Raw genomic sequence first — 22,643 nt, 5'->3', positions numbered from 1 at the left:
TTGTAAAAGCAATTTGAGATAACGTTTGTTGTGATTTGGCGCTATACAAATAAAGATTGATTGATTGATTGATTGAAACTGCAAATTTAGACATTTCTGGTCCATTCTTAAAAACACCATGCTCTGTATGCTCCCTCTATGAGGCCCAGTGGCACGTTCTTGTTTTACAGCTTATGTTTACAAATTTGGGACTATGTAAAAGTTACAACCAGCCAACCTCAGCCAGAAGGCAGAGGTGGGGCAGGACTTTAACAGGTCAAACCAGACTGCTTGTTGTTTCTGTGAATTCAGTGAAAGCTGCCAGATTTTAATGAGGTATCCACATTGGCCACGACCATAACAACTCCACATACACTACACTACACTACACTACACTACACTACACTACACAACACAACACAACACTACACTACACAACACTACACTACACAAAACTACACTACACAAAACTACACTACCCCACACTACATGCCACAGAGAAACGATAAGGAACATTCATTATAGCTACTTAAAGGGAAAGAAGCTGATTCAGTTGTGGTTAAGGGTTTGTCAAAAGGCTAAATAGTAAAAATAGTAAAAAATAAGACATTATGAGAAATGTAATGGAATATCAAATAAGCTTTTAAAAGTGTTGTATGTAAGGACATTTCCACTCACCTCCATCAGAGACTGCTGCAGACTGTAAGGAGACACAGAGAGACATTGATTAGGATATTCCCTCATCACACGGATGACACATCTTAACTTCACAGTAATGCCAAGAGGCAGCTGCCCGGGCACGCACTATGAACCAGAGGCTAAACACCGACCCAGACTAACTGTGATTCTCACAGGACCTGGGTAATTATCATAGACACTCTCACATCATAACACAGTCAGGTAAGCGCCCACGCTCTTTGTCTTGTGTATGGGTGGAATCATCTGTGAACTGGCTGTGCTTGATTTGCAAGAAAAGCTCCTGAGAGGGGCGGGGCTGGTGCCTGCAAGAAGAGGTGAAGAGGAGAGCATATGGCCTTTCTTTCCCCTTCTTTCACAGAGACGTATGACTTTTACTTATATATCTGACAACCAGCGATTAAAGATACATCTAATGCACAGCAACATATGAAACATGCATCTCATAGAAAATAGATTTTCAGCCACCTTTCATTCCAATTTAAACACATAAACAAAAACATAGATATACAGCTATGTGTTTCAACACCATGTGAAAGAACACCAACACTTATCACTTATACATAGACAATAAAACAACAAAAAACACACAGACTCATAAAGCAGAGGATTTCCCTTTTCCCAGATATGCTGAGCTGGGATGAAAAATATCTGCATTGAGGATGAGATGTGATGAGATCACCATTTATCAATCAATCAATCTTTATTTATAGAGCGCCAAATCACAAATGTTATCTCAATACACTTTACAAACATATCAGGTTTAGACCGTATGTTTTATTTTTAACAAAGACTAGGATAAGATCCAGTCCTATCTCACAAAGTGGACTCGGCCTTATCTCATCTTAATCCACCATGAGCAGAGCACTTTGCAGCATTTAGCAAGTTACAGTGGCAAACTTCCTTTGATAGGCAGAAACCTCGAGCAGGACCAGACTCATGTTAGACACACATCTGCTGAGACCATGTTGGGGTTGGAAAGAGGGACAGAGGGAGATGAAGAGAGAGAGAGATGATAGTTCCTTAGTACAGGGAAGACGGACACATCTGTTTGTTCTTTCTTTACCCTCCCGTTCCTCTGTTTTCAACAACACTCTGAATTAATGGAACTATGGGGTGTTTTTGTTTGTTATGCACTCCATTGGCATGAGCAGTACCATAATAAACCAAATAAAGGATATAATAATAACTTAACTAACTTTGCAAATACTCCAAGATTCATTCATTTCATTAAGTTGAGCGTGGAGTGGCGACGCTGGTTTGTTTTTGTTTTCTTGACGTTTTCACCACTTCCTCACTCAGGTCGAGCCTCTTAGACGGATAGCAAAGCAACCATAAATACTGGGATATATCAGACTCTGCCTGTAAGAGTGGACATTGGCACCCATAGGTAAAAGACATTTAATGTGACTTTTTAGTAGCAGAAAGAGGTGAAAATTCTCTAAAAGTAGTATGGGAGGTAGAGCCTTCAGTTATCAGGCAACTCTCCTTTGGAATCATCTACCAGTCAGGGTCCGGGAGGCAGACACCCTCTCTACTTTTAAGAGTAGGCTTCAAACTTTCCTTTTTGATAAAGCTTGTAGTTAGAGCTGGATCAGGCTTGGACTAGCTCTTAGTTATTCTGCTATAGGCTTGGACTGCCGGGGGAACTGGCACTCTGACACACTGGGATCTTAAGTGTGCTTCTTGTGAATATCAAAACATGTGTTTATAATATGGGCGCAGCCTGTGTCTGCATATGGCTGACATGTGTTCGAATGTTCACTGTATCGAGGGAGCATTCTTTTCTTTGTGAATGAGTGGGTGGGGGTTTAACCCAATCCCAATTCTGCTCTAGCGTGATCACTTCCAGATGTACTTTGTAGACGTGGTGTGACCCCTGATCAAGGCCCAAAAGTCCCCTCTTCTCTCCTTTCTCTTTTACACTCTCCTTTACTCCCCTGAAGTTGTTTTGAACTCTCCTTATGCGTGTCTGCCCACTCCTTCTTGCTCTGTCTCTCATGACAAGCCCTCTTCTATCACATCCTACAGGGACTGACCAGAGTTTTCAGACTTTTCCTCTTTGGACTTTGTCTCCACAAGCCCCTATTCATGGACAAGAATGCAGACAGAAAATGTTACAGCCTTGATAATAGCTAATCATCAAATAAACATATATTGTGTACAGCCCGCAGCGGATTGCTCATGGTTATTAAAGGGACTTTTATGTTGCATTACGCAATCGATGCAATGCTAAGATACACTGAAATACATCATCATTTAGGCTTCCAGGAAAACATGTCCCAAGCAAAACCTCATATTTTGTTTCCATTCAGCAGAATTTGTGTTTTTGTTTTCTCAATAATGAACAGTGTCATTTAAGTTGTCTCAAACAGTTCTGATGTTGCATGATAGTCATGGCTAAAACCTTATTTCATTATAAGTGTTTGTTCGTCTGTGTTGTTTTTTAACACTTTGAACTAACAAGCTGTGTAACAGAAAACCTGCACTGTGAAAAGAGTCTTTCTTCTCTTCAGTCAGATACTTGGATTTCTATCGCACGGCAATCAGCATCAAAGCCATTCCTGCAGCAGCCTGCTATTTAAGGGTGACCCAGTAGCACTGCCGGAATCAAAAAAGCACCACAATGATTTCCTTTCCTTCTGTTTCTTTATGCTTTAGATGATTTGTATTATAGTTAAGCGGTTCATAAGGCTATCAAGGATGATACTTTTACAAAATATGCCACAGCTCATGTTGAGTTTTTTGGCTGATACTGACGTCTATCGTTTAAGATTGAAAACACAGCAAATTAAATAATAACTTATGCTTTAAGTAAATAGAGTACAACAAGTGGAGTATGTATTTGTTTCTATCAAGAACTGTGACCGAGACAGGTAGACACAAGGTGTGTTTAGCATTTACATTTCACTAACTTTTTAATGTTTTCCTTCAGCTTTGTTCTCAACTATTCCAGCTCCCTGAACCCATTCATTCAACTCAAAAGCCACCTTAATCAGAAAATACACTTTGATTTCCAACAGAACACGATAACAACTTCACTTTGTTTAATGAGTCGGAGCAGAGGCAACAAATAAAGGGATTCATTTTCAAGCGTAAAAAGCAACAATTCCCTAAATTTGAGACGTCTGAAGCATTAAATGTTGGACATTCTGCTTGATTGTGTTCAAAATAAGTCAACTGGTTTATAGTTGTTAATTCATATGATGTTGGTAGATTGTTATTTTTACTTTGAGGTGGTCTGTGATGTTGGCACAACTTAAATGTACTAAAATCCACTAGTCTGTGATGGCATTCAGGAGTATTGACCTGTTTCTTGGTTTGCTTTAAAAAGCAACACAATGATCCAACAGGATCCTGACATCCAACACAACACAAGATAAGACACTTGAATCCAAATTCTATAAATCTTAGCGCCATTTAACCAAGCGGAAACCTCTGTTCTAAAAAAATGAGTCAGATGCAGAAAGCAGTTCATCGAGGATCCGCTTGAGGCTGGCTCCGAAAGTACTGGAAACCACATACACACCAATCCAAATAAGCCGATCTCTCCAGCAGAAATAAACATGTTGACAGCCTGGTTTAAAAATCGAGTGCAGTCTGGATAGTTCATTTCTCGATCGGCACACACTGTGGGGGGGTGATTTTTTTTCTAACGCGGCAATTTTGAAGATATTGAGATTATGAGTCTTCCAATGAGAGGCACAGCTGACTTGATTGATAGGGCTGGAACACTGTAGCTATTGGCTAGGAGGCTCAAAGCCCGCCTCTTTACGTCACACTCGCTCGACAGCAGCAATGCCAACGATTGGCCTCAAAACAGCGCTTCAGAAACAGATTGGTGACGTCACGGATACTACGTCCATATTTATACAGTCTATGCATTGAATTCAACAAGATATATATATAAAGGGTGTTGGTTGGTATCAGCAGTGATAAAACAGGCTGGATCATTTAATTATATTTAACAACATGTTTTAAATGTTTACCGACTTCTTTATATGACTACATCTAAATGCTCCAGCCTTCACCTCCCTGGACATAAAATGCCACCTTGTAACCACATGCCTGGTTAGTTCTTACAAGGTTTATGTTTGTGTCACTGTGTGGTTGTCACTGTGTATACAGGACCCAAGTGCTTTATTAGCTGTTAGCAGTGTGAGAGGGGAGGTTTACATCATCTGTTGGGAAGCCTGGAGGTTGGAGCTCAAAACACAGGGCACAATTTACAGCCATTCATTCTCACTGTTATCATAATATTATTACTTTAAGAGCCATAAAAGTCTTCTTAGACAATCTCAAGTTTCCCAAATGTTCCCTGTCGGTGTGTGTGTGCCCGTGAGTTGACAATATTTCCAGGAATAAGACGTTCTTTTTAAGAGGATGAGACGCAGAGAAGCCGTTCAAATTAAACAGGGTGAAGTTAAATGTCTGTGTGTGGTATAAAACTGTCAGCTATAAAATCTGCACTTACATACACAAAGAAGAGACTGATTTTAACACAGGATCCTTGTTGCTCCATTTCAGTTACTAACTGTAAAGTCCAGCTCAGCCAGGAATGAGTGAGCTCTTGTGTGTGTAGGTGAAAAATGACTGAATAGACTTTATTAAAGAATGATAATCCAGTCACCCAAGTCTACTCCTGTACCTGTAAACACTGGAATAACAGGAGTTGACCACACCTTTATCTAAACAGCTCACGCACACATAACGCTCAAAAAAGGGGACTTAAAATGCACAACAGTTTTTCTGACTACACGCACACTCACACATACACACACAGCCACACAGCCACACACAGTTCCAGCTGAGGAGGAAGCTGCTGCGCCAACAGTCTCAATATGTGCGTGCCTGGGTGTTTACTTTTGAATATGAGCGGAATAGTAGCTGCCATTGAGAAGACCAGTCACCCTGCCAGAATTGGTAACCATGACACCGCTGAGTTTTAGTGTAATTCAAAGCGCATGGGATGTGGGGAACAAACTGATTAGACCCCAATGATCCAAAGCAGGTCAAATGAGGCTCTGCTCTACAGGTGTGAGGATGGGTGGCAATGTTTCATAAGCCATCCTGAGATTGACTGGATTTGCACGGATCCAATCACCCTCTGTTAAAAGATTTTGGGGGAAAAATGTTTGAAAAAAATCAAAGATTAAACAAACAGCTCAGTAAATGCACACTGTGTGCTCAACATCTCAATGCCACTGTTGGAGCTATATACGTTGTTTCATAGATTTGATTATTTTTACTTTAATCAATTAATTTATTGTTATTTCATTTAAGGTAACTCTAGGGTTAACTTTGATGCCTTAGGTGTTTAATATATTTCGTTACTCATTTTTATAGGTTGATAGTTTTGCACTGGGTGACTTGTATATAGATGGGCACACAGGGGAAGGTGAATGTTTTTTTACCTGGAGATTTCAATGCACAAAGACGTTCCCTTTTGTTTGAGAGAAGCCTTTCTTTGTTGTACAATAAACCAACAAAATACTGAATACTTGGCTGGACATCGGCAATCTTTAGACAACGACTACGATCCACTCTCTCCGTGCCCCGTGGCCGGATTTTGATTTGGTTTTAGGTTTTGTAAAGTTGACCAAGTCAAATAGCCACTACAGCCACCACAAACATTTCAATTTTAATCCACAGGGGGATCCCGTGTGACTCTCTCTGGTAATCTGGGTTAACATCCTAAATCCTGGCAACACATTCACAGATCGATCTCCACTTTCAGTAAAAGGAAGGAATGCAAATAATGTTTGTTTTCCTACAACACAACCACACAGGAGATGTGACTCAGAGACTGAGCTGGTGATAAATGTTTGTTTTACTTGGCTCCTTGCCTTTAAAACATACACAGCAGAAGGAACAATCTGATCAAATACTTCTGTCAGAACAAAGTCACAGTTGTCAGAGGAAGCTCTCACGAGCATCGATCGTCTCAGTAAGCTCACCTTGTTCAGGTTCAGAACACACCTTGCTTTGAGAGGAAGGGGAACAGCCTAAAGCTGTTTAGACTGTTGTTAGTCTTTTTCCTTGTGCCTCACTTTACCTTTGCACACCCAAGCCCGCCACCATCACACATCCTTTTCATCACACGATGACTTGTTCGTTCCCTAAAACCCCGATCCTCTCTCTCTCTCCTTTGTTTTGTCTTCTTCCATTCAATGTCTGTAAATGCCCCTCCTTTGTCTGTGTGTTCCCACTATGAAGGTAATGGATATCTTTTTTTTCCCTGTGTAATATATTTCGGAAAATAGTCCCCTCTTCTCTCAAACTGTACCTGCTTCACTCGCTTTTACTGAACACAACACTGGTATGCACTGTTGCTTGTGCCGAATGACAGTTGCTGATAATCCTTACTCCCGATTTACTTCCTCATTCCATTCTTCAGACATTTGTAGTAAATACAAAACAGAAGAAAAACCAAAGTCAGAATACAACATCTGTGAGGTTTGATGTGCCTGACAACTTTTTTATGGCATTTTGGCAGCATTTCAACCAGACCAAGGTTTATGAACTATAACTTCTCTGGCTTAAATATCATAAATTGTTAAAATATTTTAAATCCCGCATTTGTTTAGCTTGCTGATGTACATGAATGAAGGAGTACAAAAAGTCTCTCCGCTCTTTTCAATTCCTCCCACTGGAAGGAAACAAAGTGTGCACTTTCTCTAACAGATGCATTTTAAGCATATATAAACACACTACTTACTGTATTGAAGTTCCAGACCCGCTTAAAGGAGAGCCTCTTTCTCAGGCTCATCCTGTTTTCCTCTCACACAGGAGGAAAACCACTGCCTGCTCACTCTACATATCTTAACCGCACAAGCACACACGAAAACACACACTCACACACACACACCATTGCTGATGCTGACTGAGCTTCTTCAGGAGTTATCTGTGACAGGAAATCCAGGCAGACAGATGACTTGGATGGAGTTGTGCCTCAGCATGCCTGTCTCACACACATGTACACACACACACACACACACACAGACACACACACACACGCACGCACACACTCACACAAAGCGATGAACTAACCCTGACTGTTTGCTAATGCTACATCAAGTACATTTACCATATGTCATTGTAAATATACTATTCTAACATTATAAAAATCATACCTCTCCCTCTTTCTCACACACTCTTCCACACAGTTAGTTGATAGACTGACGAGGAAGTTTCATTCTCTGGCACACACACACACAGCTCAGCTTCCATAGTGACACTCCCCCTTCGGGCAGCAGTCACTGAGAAGGGGCGGAAACAAAGTTAAGTCTGCCAATCATGCAGCAGCAATGATCATACCTCTCCCTGCACAGTTTTAGCAGGAGAGTGTTTTTGTTTTTTTAAGTTGAAAATATTATGTTTAATAAAAACACTCAACATTTTTTATTAATTCTTTATTTTATGTGTGTTAAGTTATCTTCTTCTACTTCAATGAAAGTCACTATAGATTTGTATTATTGCATTACTGCCATGCAGCATTGTACTTCTATTAAATCTAAATATTAAGTTACATATTAAACAATTCAGATAATTGTAAAAAATGAGCTTATATCTATGATAGAAACTTTTATCATGCAGGGTGTGGCATTGTCCCAAATAATTTAAAACATTTAAGAGCTCAGTTACATTTTCAAAAGCTTCCAATGCAATTTTTTGAAAACCAAGAGCGCTTCCTTTCATTCAACATGAACTGAACTTTTAGAAGGATCTTAAAATGTTGTATTAACTATAATTCTCTTGATTCGCAAATTTGTTCAGCCGTGGTCAATGACGTTATTAATATTTACTAGCACAAGAGACCAAAGAGAAACACTAAATACATGAATTGAGGGTTGCTTGTCTGTTGGATACATTTTTCTTTTGTGAAAAATTCTCAAACATGATGTACAAAAGAAAACTGGTGCTTTTACTGAGTGGTAATACTGTCTTGTATTAAGACAGCTGCTGGATAAACAAGCTGCTTTTTTAAAGATATATATTTTTTAAAGATTTTTTTTGAAGACATTTTTAAAAAAATTATATAAAACTGTAATGTCCTGTGAATCTCATAATGCCCAATGCTGAAGCGACTTTGTAACATTTGCTTTCATTATGTCTGAATAATGATGGTCCGTGTTAAATGGACTTATACTGACCACTCAAAGCGCTTTTACACTACTCATCGCATTCACCCATTCACACCAAATTCACACACTGATGGCAGAGACTGCTATAGTGCGGGACCATCAGTATTAGCTAATCCCATTCAACGCTGAACAACAGCGGGAGCAATTTGGGGTTCAGTGTCTTGCCCAAGGAGCTAGGATCGAACCGCCAACCTTCCGATTGATAGATGACGACTCTACCCACTGATCCACAGCCACCATGTTGTTTTATAACATATTTGTAATGATCTTAAGTTCTTGTTGCTGATGCTGCCAATGTCATACAAAGGGTAATATTGCTGACAGATGAACTGTGTCTCTTATAACATGCTGCTAAATGATATATAGTTACTAGACATACAGTAGCAACGGAAAGTATTCATACCCCTTCACTTAATCTACATTTAGGTATGATGCTACAAGCTTAGCACACCTGGGTTTGGGGAGTTTCTCCCCTTCTTCTTTGCACATCCTCTCAAGCTTGATGAGGTTAGACGGGGACCTCCGTGCACAGCTATTTTCAGGTCTTTCCAGAGATGTTCAATCAGGCTCAAGTCCGGACTCTGGCTTGGTCACTCGAGGACATTCAGAGACTTGTCCTGAAGCCCCTCCTTTGTTATCTTGGCTGTGTGCTGAGGATCGTTGTCCTGTTGTAATGTGAACTTTTCTGCAGTCTGAGGTCCAGAGCGCTCTGGAGCAGGTTTTTGTCAAGAATCTCTCTGTACTTTGCTGCGTTCATCTTTCCCTTGAACCTGACTAGTCTCCCAGTTCCTGCCGCTGAAAAACATCCCTACAGCATGATGCTACCACCACCATGCTTCACTGTAGGGATGGTATTGGCCAGGTGATGAGCGGTGCCTGGTTTCCTTCAGACATTCAGGCTAAAGAGTTCAATCTTGGTTTCATCAGACCAGGGAATGTTGTTTCTCATGGTTTCAGAGTCCTATAGGTGCGTATTGGCAAACTTTTATGTGCTTTGTGCTGAGAAGTGGCTTCCGTCTGGCCTCTCTACCATAAAGACCTGATCTGTGGAGTGCTGCAGGGATGGTTGTCCTTCTGCAAGGTTCTCCCATCTCCACAGAGGAACGCTGGAGCTCTGTCAGAGTGACCGTTGGGTTCTCTGCCACCTCCCTAAACAAGGCCCTTCTCCCCCGATCGCTTATTTTGGCCAGGCGGCCAGCTCTAGGAAGAGTCCTGGTGATTTCAACTTCTTTCATTTACGTATGATGTACACCACTGTGCTCTCTGGGACCTTCAATGCAGCAAAAAATGTTCTGTACCCTTCTCCAGATCTGTGCCTCGATACAATCATGTCTCGGATGTCTACAGACAATTCCTTTGACTTCATGGTTTGGTCAACTGTAGGATCTTATAAAGACAGGTGTGTGCCTTTCCAAATCACGTCCAATCAATTGGATTTACCACAGGTGGACTCCAATCAAGTAGTAGAAACATTTCAAGGATGGTCAGAGGAATATCAAGGATGCACCTGAGCTCAATTTTGAGTTTCAAAGCAAAGGGTGGGAATACTTATGGACATGCGATATTTGAGTGTTTTATTTTTCATAAATTTGCAAAAATTTCTACAAAACATTTTTCACTCTGTCATTATAGAGTGTTGTGTGTAGAATGTTGAGGGAAAAAATAATTTAATCCGTTTTGGAATAAGGCTGTAACATAATAAAATGTAGAAAAAGTGAAGATGTGTGAATATTTCCATACTCACTCTATATCTTTGTGATATGAAATTGTCAGTTTTAAGCAGCTTGATCTCAAGAGAACAGGTTATGTTATGAGATTCTATTGGAACCACTCGTGTTTGGCTGGAAACCAGATTGGGTCTGAGGCGGCTGATTCAACAGCTAGTAATGGGATCTGTATCCCCTCTTATTGGACAGCAGTCTTCCTTCACATTACCTGCAGAGAATCTCCATTCCTATTAGGAGCCAACATACTTCATGAAGTTAGTTCGCAGGTAAATAATTATTTTCTGTTTATGTTTGAGAAATTTACTTTCAAAAATGTTGAAATTTAATAAAGAATCACGCTCTTGAGATCCAAGCAAATGTCCCTTCTTATTGATATGCCACATTGGTCTATTACATGCAGAGGAGAAAAAAACTATCTCTCTAGATACAATACGATTTCGGATATAAAGCCTGACTCCTTTTTAAAACGGAGGTAAGAAAGTTAGCCATAAAGAGATCTGGAGCAAATATATAAACATTCAGCAATGCAGGAGACACCTATGGTTTTCAATCGTTGCTTCACCTACAGTAAAGAACCAGCAGCATAAAACTGAAAGGCTGGTATGAATCTACTTTCAAACCATCTCTGACAAAAAAAACCCACAATATATTTTCAGTAGATGAGTTCATAATCTCTCTGATTCTCTTTTTCAACATAAAAATAATCAATACCGCCCTCTGCTGTCATGACAGAGACAAGGCATACAGCATTATAGGACATACAGTATTTCTACATATAGTATTCCTCCACTGCTGCTTTACCACTATTCAGTACAAGCCTGTGAATTAATGATCACTTAGTCAGTCAGCCTTATCACCAAGTCCCACTGAGTGTTCGCAATAACAGCTACAGTGGGGCTGAGCAGGCATCATGAGAGCAGGCTTTGATTGCACCAGCTTACACATACCTGTACTTGAATATGATTATACAGAAAGACAGTGTTGGTGCTTTGTCCAGCATTCATGCATCCAGTAAATAGCTGGCTTATTTTTGTTTGACTTCTAAAGTGTGTTTGAATGTTACTGATGATACTGATGACTGTCCTTCAACCTGACACACCCTCCTACTTAGTATTCATTCATTCATGATACTTGCTTGTGTTGATGATTTCAAAGTTTTGATCTGCGGGCTGATACATTAGTCACACACACTTATATACATATCCAAAAAAGTGAGAGGATACATGTTGAAACTAATGTTGTCTCATGCCAGACAGAAAAACTGCAAAAGGACTGACAGACTACAAACTAGGAAAGAAACTGTGTCTCCCACGAACAGCTACTACAAAGTACAACTTTTTGCCTGATGAGCTTCTAGACTTATTTTGTCTTCACATTTAAGCCACTTCTCAGGTCTGCATCAGACACATCACATGACACTACTTGGTTGTGCCTCTGTGGTGAACTGCGTCCATGGAGTACTGGATAAAGATTTAAAAAAGCCTTTATTTGAAAATGCAGCTACATCTGATGTGACTCCTGGCCTCCTGAGGTGTTTCATGTACAGGAGAAGTGTTGATCCTGTGTTGTCATCTGATTTTCCTTTATCAACACACTCTGTGCCCAAGGGATATCACGAGGAAAACACACATCGTCTCGCTCAGTGAGAAAACACACACACATACACATAAAAGAAAAAAGATGTGAGTGCAGGATATTATCTTTGAGTACATGTTTGTGTGTGTGTGAAAGAATTTATCCATTAAGTTCCAGTGTGTGTGTGTGTGTGTGTGTGTGTGTGTGTGTGTGTGTGTGTGTGGGTGTGTGTGTGTGTGTGTGTGTGTGTGTGTGTGTGTGGGGGGGGTGTGGGCATGTTTGTGTGTGTGAGTCAGAAGGTCAGAGGGCTTGCGGGCCTCCCTTTCCTCACTGCTGTGTTTAGTGGTATACTGTCCTGTGCTGCTTACCACCAAAGTGTAAAGAAGACCCTCTTACTCAAAAATTGCACAAACACATGCAGACACACACACACACTCACACAAACAAACACCACACCTAACTATGTAAGTACAATTTTGAGGACACCATGAAGTAAACACATATAACTTGAAACTTTTCTAACTATAGTCTAATTGTGTTAAAATAATCTTCTCAGATGTTTTGGAATAGAATCAGATAAATTAGACACAGTCTAACTATTTGGTACGATAATATGTAAAAAATATCACAATAACACCACAGACAGTTGCTTTAAAATAATACTTCTGCAGACCTATGAAGCACCAATAATCCAATCGAATCAACAGGTTTCCCAGTAACTGAACAAAGCCACAAAAACCCTGATAGCTGGACTGTGCCGGTCACATGGTCCGTTATTCCAAAGATAACTAAAGACCTGACAACTAAAGTCTGAATTCATTTGTTTAGTTCATTAGTTCACTGTTACAATAACAACAGGAAAGGATGGCGTGAGGTTAGAATCTAAGACAGTGAGGAAGAGGAAAAAACAGGATGTTCTGTTTGGCTTTTGATAAATATAAAGCAACTCAACACGTCTCTTTCATCAATGCTTCTCTGAAGCAGTCACGATCCTGTAACACAGCCTGCCTGCTAAGTATGACCGAGACATAGCAATCCTTTAAATGATCAAATAAAGATAAAGCTGCAAATAAAATAAGTGACATTAACACACACATGAACTACTAAGCAAACATCCATCCACAGCTCAATTACTCACTGGATCAGCTGCTGTTTTAGAATCCACGATCAAAGTTTGCTGCTCCATGGAGGAAGAGACAAGTAATCCTCAGCACTGCATGAGAGACCTTCCCTCAGTCCACATTACCATCAGCTGTTGAATGTGTGTGTGTGTGTGTGTGTGTGTGTGTGTGTGTGTGTGTGTGTGTGTGTGTGTGTGTGTGTGTGTGTGTGTGTGTGTGTGTGTGTGTGTGTGCGTGTGTGCGTGTGCGTGAACGCCAAAGCAGCAAAACTTGATGGCTTTCAAATGTCCAAACCCCGACAATGTCAATGCTGCTGGATTTCTCTTCCCTCTCTCTGTCATCCCCCATCCTCCTCCTCCTTCTCCTGCTTCGCCTCCCTCCCCATGCCTCTCTACTCTCCCCCTCCTTTTTCTCTGCTTTCCCACTCACCCTTCTATAATTTCTATTCCACCCACACTGCTATGGGTTGAGAGACTGGCTGTACAAACACTCAGACAAATGCGGTTGCATGGCTGCAGAGGGAGACCCCATGCCATTAAGGGAAACACGCCCACAAATTAAAATCAGTGAATGTGTTACTCTGAGTGCTCTTCTGTCATGTTTGGTATGTCCAATGCATGTCAGGATCATGGAGAGAAAACTGACATTCACAGCACTTTTAGAGGGTGGGGGTGAAAGCTGAGAAGACGGTGAGACAGAGAAAGAGATATGTATAATAAAAAGGCTGTGTACAACTGAACAGAGCAGAAGCAGCATTTTTCAACATGCCTTGACACACAGTGGAGGAACTCGCCCCCCCCCCCACACCCATTCCCACAAAACCCCTCTGCCTGTCTACCTCTTGGCCCAAGGGTTAGGACAGCAAGTGAAGCAGTGTCATGATAAATGGCAAAGAAAGCATTTTACTGACAAGGGGCAACTTATTCAATGTCAACACAGAGGAACAGATTGTTTTCCACAAGAGTGTCAATCAGAAAATGCTTGGAAAGCAATCTATGGCTGTTTTCGAAACAGGCTGCTACATACTACCTACGAATATAGTAGAAGTACATACTGCCTACTACAAACTGCGTTTGAATTTAGTATGTAGTATGACTGATCTGTTGGATCTATTTAGCAGGATGCTGGGCCAGACTTCACTGGATTTCCAGTTTCAGAGAGCAAAGTAAACAACGCTCAAGCTGATAGAGAAACTGCTTCTTTAGCATCACTTATGATTCAAAAAGTTAAGAAGTGATTTATATAATTTAATAATTTTCATAGCACCTAAAAACGGAGTTCCCCCTGTCAAAAAAGAAGAAAAAAGAAAAAGCGGAACGTGCGCTGTGCATTATGGGAAACAGTACACGGGGCAGACTGGTCCGATGCACACTGTGAAATTTTCCCAAATCCGTATGACATCCGGGGAGTTTTGGCTTACTTCAGATTTTGCTCTTTTTCACATACTACATACTGAATTTTGTCCAAATCAGTACGTACTGCTAGTATAGTAGGCGGTTTCGAAAAAAGCCTTAGTGCGTTATGTGTGCTGTGGCTAGTAGCTACAGGAGAGGCTCACTTGTTATAGTCCTGGCGAAGGGGGAACTGGAGCCAATCCTAGCACTAGTTTAAGCAAAGATATAGGCTGAGTTTTTAAACAAAGGAAGTTGATTATGAAATAAAGGTTTTGATAAAATACTTCTTTGGGCACAAAATGACCATAAATATCAGTTTGTGTCAAAGCTAATGCTGCTTAGTCTGTAAAAACAACTCTTCCTGTAGCGGAGAGAGGCAACACAGACCACACTAAGATAAATTATTTCTTTATCTGGATATGACAATCATTTTTACTGAAAAAAAAACAAATCATCTACAGAAATCAAGATAAATCAAATGACTTAGGCTTAACTAAACGGACCCCAGAGTGCAGTTTAAATAGTGTGGCGCATGTCTTAAGGTCAGGGGCTGGATGCGTGCAAGAGTGGTAGATCTCTTGAGAGTTCCCACAATTCCCCAATGCAAAAACAGACTTTGTTTGTCTCAGGGAGCAAGAGGCTACCACTATGTCTCATAATCAATTAGCTTTTAGAATAGTCACACACATACTGCTGTACCGAAACAAGCAAGCACACATAAAATGTAAGCGCACAAACACATACAAGCACTCACTCAATCATATCTGTGTAGTCATTGATGAAGATAAACCAGGATATTAACTCCTTTGCTTTGATGCAAACAAATATGAGTAATGCTCTGCCTAGCAAGAGGACATCTACTTTTCAATAAACCTCTGTAATCATGAGGATATGGACAATGGCATGGAGCAAACATCTGTTCAAAATGACACGTGATGACTACAGGGGCAGCAAATATGTCAGGCTAGGCCTTAAGAAAATGTGTCAGTTTGGATCAGGTTGAAGCGTCCCCTGCTGACTGCCTGGACTAAAGGTCAAAAACCTATCTTCGCCATTTTTCGTATTGGGAATTAGTCAAACAATAAAATTCAAAATACAAGTCAAATGTAGTTTGAATTAGTTATGTGACATCAGGATTGACGGCTCTGCTGACCAATGCTGGCTTCTCGGAGTTCCATAACCGATTTGCAGAGAAGATTAGAAAAAGCCAGACACAACGTAACAAACACAATTTTCCAAAGCCATAACCGTCTGCTTCATATCAATACATGAATCTGTTCCTCTGTGGAATGTACCGGCCTGAGGGATCATCAGTGTTTTATCTGTAAGTTTGATGCATGTTTTGGTTAGTGCTGCGGGCTGGACATCAGTCCCGTGACACATCCAGCCAGATTGCTTGTGAGCATGGCTTGGCACCAACAGCGTTAATATCCCACGGAGGCCATCTTTTGGCTTCAAGGCTCACAAAATAAGCAGTAATGAAGTGATGCTGTCTGTTCTATATACAGTAACGGATTATCCCTATCACTTGAAAAAACATAAATAAGGGGACAAGTCAAATATAATACTGTGGTAGGATATATGTAGATATCTTCAACATCCTGTATACAATACCTTTATTCCCAGTGCTTTTGTACATAGCGAACTGTAACTATTCTGCGTTTCTGTATATAGGGGAGAATGGGGTTGGTTGTCACATGGGTTGGTTGGCACACTCGTTATATCTCGCCTGTCTCTCAAATTGGGGTATGGACATTTCCAGAACTAGGATCAGAGCTCACCTACATAGTCTTCTCTAGAGTAAGACAGCTGAACTTGAGGTGAGAGGACTTTTTGTGTTTTTCATGTCAAATTGTAAATATTCAGCTCCTCAGTATTTTTCTTCTAGGCTTTTAAACAATGGGTTTATAACAAAACAAGTGTTACCCTCACAAAGTGTGAGGGGAAAGCTATAGCTTAGATTTTTATTAGCTAGCTAACTACTTGTTAGATGGCTGTTAGCCTTGATGCTAGCAAAAAATTCCAGTTGGGGTTGGTCGTCACATTCTCTTTGGGGTTGGTTGTCACATGTAACAACCAGCCCCTATGTTGGCAAAATCATGCTTGGTGAAATTAGTTGGAGTGCGCAGACCTTACATTTGCCTGTAACTCAGACAGTGACTGCATGTAGCCTAGTTGAGTCGGCCATTATTGTTCAGCCTATTTGTTTTGTTCTTTATGTTGTTATATAGGCTGGCCTAAAGATGTGTTTCCTGTTCATGCTCCTTCCTCATTTTATGTTAAAATGCATTAAGTTATGTAGGCCTATCACTTGTCAGTGCAATTAAACTTTCAAATTTAGTTCTGCCTTCTTGCCTTTTTTAAAAGATTATTCCCATTAAAATACCAAATGAGAGGGATACACATTTCAAGCCAACACCTTAAGCTTCAATTTAATGTAGGAATGACTATCAAAATATGTTTTGTTGATGAGCAATCATCAGAACAGTAAAAAGTGTGACAACCAACCCCGTTCTTTTTCTGATTCTGATTTCTGATTCTGAAATGAAATGTGGCTTTTATGTTTCACATTATGTTTGGTTTGGGTTTTGGTCAGCCAAACGGCTCTCCTCTAATTCTTTAAAGAAGCTTTTGACAGGAACCAAACAGCTAACAAATAGCAAGAAACCACGGGGGATCATAGTAAACTAAAATATTGGATTTGTATTGCTATCATGCTTTCACCATTCCCCATGGGTCAGGTTGTAAAGAGGGAGAAGCTGATGAAGGGGTTGAAGCCACCTGTTGCTCTTTGGCTGGTTTGTGTTGTGGAGCTGCCTCAGGGCCAATTTCCCCCTTTAAAAACATGTTACAACATGTTTGGGGCGACTGTGGCTCAGTGGGTAGAGTCGGTCGTCTATCAATCGGACGGTTTGGGGTTCGATCCCAACTCCTGCAGTCAATCATAGACTGTAAAAATAATGGACGTAGTATCTGTGACGTTACCAATCTGTTCCTGAGCGCTGGTTTGAAGCAAATTGTCATGGGGGCCATATTGAAAATGCGGAACTCATCCAAAAGAGTGTGACATTAAGAGGCAGAGTTTGAGCCTCCTAGCCAACAGCTATGTTTCCCTGCCTGTCATTCAAGTCAGTTATGTCCTTATCTGGGCAAAAACTAGTAATCTTAATATCTTCTGAACCGTAGCATTAGAACCCCCCCCCCCCTGTACAGTGTGTGCCGATAGAGAAATTAGCTACGTAGACCCAAGCCGTTATTTGAACCAGGCTGTAAACATGTTTATTTCTGCTGCAAAGATCGTCTTTTTTGAATTGGTGTGTATGTGGCTTTCGGTGTTTCTGCAGCAAGCCTCAAGCGGATTCTCGATGAATTGCAGTTTATAACACTTCCGGATGGGCTTCATTGTTTGAGACCAGAGGTTGCCGCTTGGGCAAGACACTGAACCAAATTGCTCCCAGTGTTGTTCAGCGGTGTGTGATTATGTATGAATGAGATTAGTTAACACTGATGGTCCCACACTATAGCAGCCTCTACAAAACAGTTACAAAACAATTCATTGAAAGCAGCGATCTTGGTACACTTGTTTCTCCAACCAATATTTATCTTCCTCTGTGGATCATTATGTTGCAGTTTATGGAGTAAGAAATGAAGAATACGCTGGCAGTCAGCCTCACGACCTGTTTCTATTGTCAGTCCTTACACAGATGAACACACAATCATCATGCTAATCAAATTCATTCAAGGACCACTTGAGAATTCTTTGTGTTATTTGACTTTTGATGGTGGCCTCTAGAATAAGTTTTTTGAGGGTTTTTAACACTTTTATTTTAATGCAGATATTCAGGTAACTTTTAAATTGTAAGCATACATGTATGACAGTGAGAATAATATGGCAGAGAAGTTTATCAGGGAACTATTGGAGAGCTGATGTTTACATTACAGCTGCCCTGAACTTCTTTTATAACAAATCTTCTTTTTGTCTGTTTCTCTGTTTGTGTGTATTTTTTGGGGAGATTACAAGTCACACTGTAAGCCTAAAGCACTGGGAGACATTAAGAAATGCTGTACACAATTACAGTAAAAACATGCACACTCACATAATTATTAAAAAGGTCTAAAACTGTTGAAGAGGCTTAAATATTAAAGGTTGTGGCCATGTAGTCTAAAGCTGCAATCAAAACTGAACTGTGTACATCTGTTTTTTTCTGTGTTAATGATGAAGGCTCGCAAATTCTTTGTGTATGTTCATGGTTCATGTATATATACGTGCATGTATCTGATTTTCTGTGCTGTGTGTCTATATACCGCTACTGCTTTGGTGAGGCCCCACTAATGAGGGGGATGTCAGCTTGTTGCTCATCAGAGCTCATTAGAAGTGCAGGCTAACACTCCAAACCCTGCCTCCCCGACCATCATCTTCACAGACACAGACACAGACACGCACGCACGCACGCACACACACACACACACACACACACACACACACACACACACACACACACACACACACACACACACACACACACACGCAGAAAGAGAAACGCACATACACACACACATTCTAATCTCTCTCCTTCCCCCTCTCCCCACACAAAGACCTCTCTGTTTGTGGACATTACTGCATGTGCAGCAAAAGAAAAAGGCCTAACGACTGGAAGAAAAAGGTAGAATAGAGTGGGGGGTGGGGAGTTCAGGCTAATGAGGAGAAAAGAGGAGAGAAACCCTGCCATGGAACTGTGAGGCAGTACCACTGTGTGTTAAATACACTTTAGTGAACAGCAAAAATGCTGAGGAATGATAAATAATGCATATATCACCTCCTGATTATGAAGCTACTCTTGATCTTTTATAAACAGTGATAAATGGGAACTGATAAAAATATAAAAAGAAACATGTTTTGTAATTTGCTCTGTCTGACTGCACAACACTGACATAAACACAGCTTAGAAGCCCTTTGACATCACCTTATGAAGAGAAAATGATTGCGGTATAAGGTGACACCAACCAAAGATGATCCTCCTCAAAAGTCACTCCTTCTTCTTAATACCTAACCTCCTGCGCTGCTTTTCATTTAATTTCTTTAAAGATATGCTTGCTCTTATTTTTTCTTCTTAAAGTCTTGTTTTTAAATGTTGCTTTTTACTCTGTTACTTTTATGATCTGTCTTTGTGCTTTAAATGTAAAGAGTATTTTAAAAAATAAAATTCATTCATTAATCAATCAGACAAAGCAGTTTAAAGTCTAATCAAGATAGTTTTCTGACCATAAGTTTTGGATGAACCCCAAAGTTTTAACACAGTAACTACTGACCATGTAATAAGAGTCTCTCACTCTCTTCCTCTGTCCCAGTCAAAAGTTTGGAAACACCTTCTCATTCAAGGGTTTTTATTGAATATTGAATGAGTATATTGAATGAGAAGGTGTGTCCAAACTTTTGACTGGTAGTGTAAATAAAAAAACAATAAAACTGATGGGCCAGTGTGGGATCTGCTTAGCTATCTCTGTAAGCCCCTATCTTAACACTTGGCTCTCCTGCTGATCTCTATCATAAAAACAAGCTATAGCTGGGAATTGTGCTCACACACACACACCAGTTGGGTACCGATGATAATAACATTCAGTATGTTCCACCTTTTGTTTAAGTCAAAGGTGTATTATTACCCTGTGGCTAGCTAGGCGGTAAGCAGGGTTTTTTCATGCAGTCTGAGAGTAACAGCTGCAACAATAAGCTGCAAAAGATGTTTTTGAATCCTGATATAATCATGAAGAACGCAACCTGCAAAACTAGACCTTGACACAAGGGTATTTATCATGGTGGGAATGATTGCAGTCAATTGTGTTGTTCCTGCCTGAGCACAACAGCGGCGGCTGCGGACAGAAAATGTTATAAAAAAAAGCTAAATGGGCTCATTGTTGAGCAAACCTCATGCCTCTCAAATGACTGAATTTGAGGCTATTTATTGTAGCTACAAGAAAAACACATGTATAATACTTGCAACAATGTAACAATATGCATAACCCTGACACCTTTGTATCAGGGTGCATGAATAAATCACTTACATCAGTTCGTATTTGGGAATTGCCACCTTTCATAATGTAAGGTATAAATACCAGGCAGAAAATGCCTATTGGCTGTATCTCTACACCAGCTAAGACCAATACTGTGTGTATGTTACCACGGTGATGTGAGAAGAGGGCTTGAAGTGTCAAGTGAGGATGTATGATGCGCATGAGTCGCTATTATTAGAGGACAGTGCACGTGTACTTCAAATGTGACAATAAAACCGTGGTCAGACTGAGCTCCGGCACTGCAATAAGAGAATCAGGTACTGTGTCTAAACAGTGCATACCATGAGTCTGTGTGTTAGTGTGTGTGCTGGTATGTGTTCACTCTTACCTCCAGGTCATCCAGAGAGCGAGCCAGGCTGAGACGTTTGGAGCGTCCAAATGACCGTCTGGCTGATGAGCGCGGGAGTGGAGGGAAGCCCATGGTTAGACCACGAAACCGACCGCCCTGAGGAGATGAATAAACAAACGTTCAGGACACATGTTATATGTAACACAGAACATACAGCTGAGGGTAGCAGTCAGTCAGAGAAGCAAGCTGGTGGTGAAGATGATATTCTAATCTTAAGTGTAAAAAAGGTTGTTGACCCACTTCATAGGGTCCTACATGAAAAATAAAACTAAGTTTATGCGTATGCTTCATTTTTATTTTATTTTCACGGCTTGACTGCGGCCAAGGTTACTGATTATTTGGGAGTCTCTTTCTACCTCTGTGAAAAAATCTCTCAGAAATCTTGGGGTCACTCTGTGGAACAATCTTCAGCACCAAGTGTGCTCTGCTGATTCCACAGAGACTCTCAAAAAGCATCTTAAGACTCATTTGTTTGTCATGGCTTTTGACCATCTTTTGTAATTTGTTGTTATTTTGTCTGCTTTCATTATTTTCTTATTTATTGCTTTATTGCTTATTTATTTCTATTGTCTTGTCGATTTCGATACTCACTTTGTGACTATGCTCTGTGAAAGGTGCTATATTAAATAGAGTTTACTTACTTACATACTTTTCTTCTGGACTGTGAAGTATACAGCACAATGACCCACAACAACAAACATTATCTTAAGAAGCTTTTTACAAACATAGCATGTCTAGACTGTACTCTATGTTATATTAACAAAGACCCAACATCAAGACAGGATAATATCCAGTCCCGTCTTACAGACAGGACTTAGTCTGATCTCATCTTAATCCACCATGAGCAGGGCAACATTTAGCAAGTTACAGCGGCAAGGGCAAACTTCCTTTAACAGGCAGAAACCTCGAGCCGGACCAGACTTATGTTAGACAGACATCTGCCTCGACCGAGTTGGGGTTGGAGAGAGGAATAGCGGAGAAGAAGAGAGAGAGAGACATGATAGTGATGAGTACTAGTAGGAGAGTTAGCTTTGATAGTTTTACTCTATCAAAATGAAACTGATTAAAAACTCAATCAGGGGCGCCTTTGGCCTAGTGGTCCAAGCGCGCGTCCCATATACAGAGGTCGCAGTTTCGATTCCAGCCTCAACAATTTACTGCATGTCCTCCCCCACTCTCTACTCCCCACATTTTCTGTCTCTCTTCAGCTGTCCTATCAGATAAAAAAAAGGTGAAAATGCCCCCCCTCCAAAAAAAATTAAAAAAAAACCTCAATCAAATCCATAACAGTATGTTTACCCTGTGACTGTGTGTGCTCGGTGGGGCTGAAGTTGTAGAGGATTGCATATTCGAGTCTCAATCTAATCAAAGCATAACATCACATTTTGACATTCCTACACTAAAGCTAATATAGGGAAACTGGTGCAGCTTTGCTTGCAGCCTATGTCAGCCCATGTCTGTTGAAATGTTTTTCGTTTTTCCGCATAAATGTTAAATTCCACATGTCAGACAAGGGCATGTACAGTCTTGTGATTTTGCCATAGGTTGTACTTTAGTCAAACCCTCAACAGCAATAGCACAGAGACACA

The 22,643-nt window shown here is 40.5% G+C and overlaps 1 protein-coding gene and 1 long non-coding RNA gene across 7 annotated transcripts in view; one reads left to right on the top strand and one right to left on the bottom strand.

The window, feature by feature from the left end:
- rgs12b (regulator of G protein signaling 12b) overlaps window positions 1-22,643 on the bottom strand; it is a 48,821-nt gene that overhangs the window by 16,192 nt on the left and 9,986 nt on the right. For all 6 annotated transcript variants that reach the window (XM_034688483.1, XM_034688486.1, XM_034688487.1 and 3 more), the window contains exons 5-6: window positions 21,034-21,150; window positions 658-679 (exon numbers count right to left, since the gene is read on the bottom strand). In XM_034688483.1, the coding sequence (XP_034544374.1) occupies window positions 658-679; window positions 21,034-21,150 (139 nt within the window). The remainder of the gene's footprint in view (window positions 1-657; window positions 680-21,033; window positions 21,151-22,643) is intronic.
- LOC117816285 lies at window positions 20,847-21,342 on the top strand. The gene is made up of 2 exons (XR_004631918.1): window positions 20,847-20,962; window positions 21,040-21,342. It is a non-coding gene; the product is annotated as an uncharacterized LOC117816285 (long non-coding RNA).

The sequence above is a fragment of the Notolabrus celidotus genome, chromosome 7 (assembly GCF_009762535.1).
Source record: "Notolabrus celidotus isolate fNotCel1 chromosome 7, fNotCel1.pri, whole genome shotgun sequence".
Taxonomy (NCBI): Eukaryota; Metazoa; Chordata; class Actinopteri; order Labriformes; family Labridae; genus Notolabrus; species Notolabrus celidotus.
This window is presented reverse-complemented; position numbering and strand designations above follow the sequence as displayed.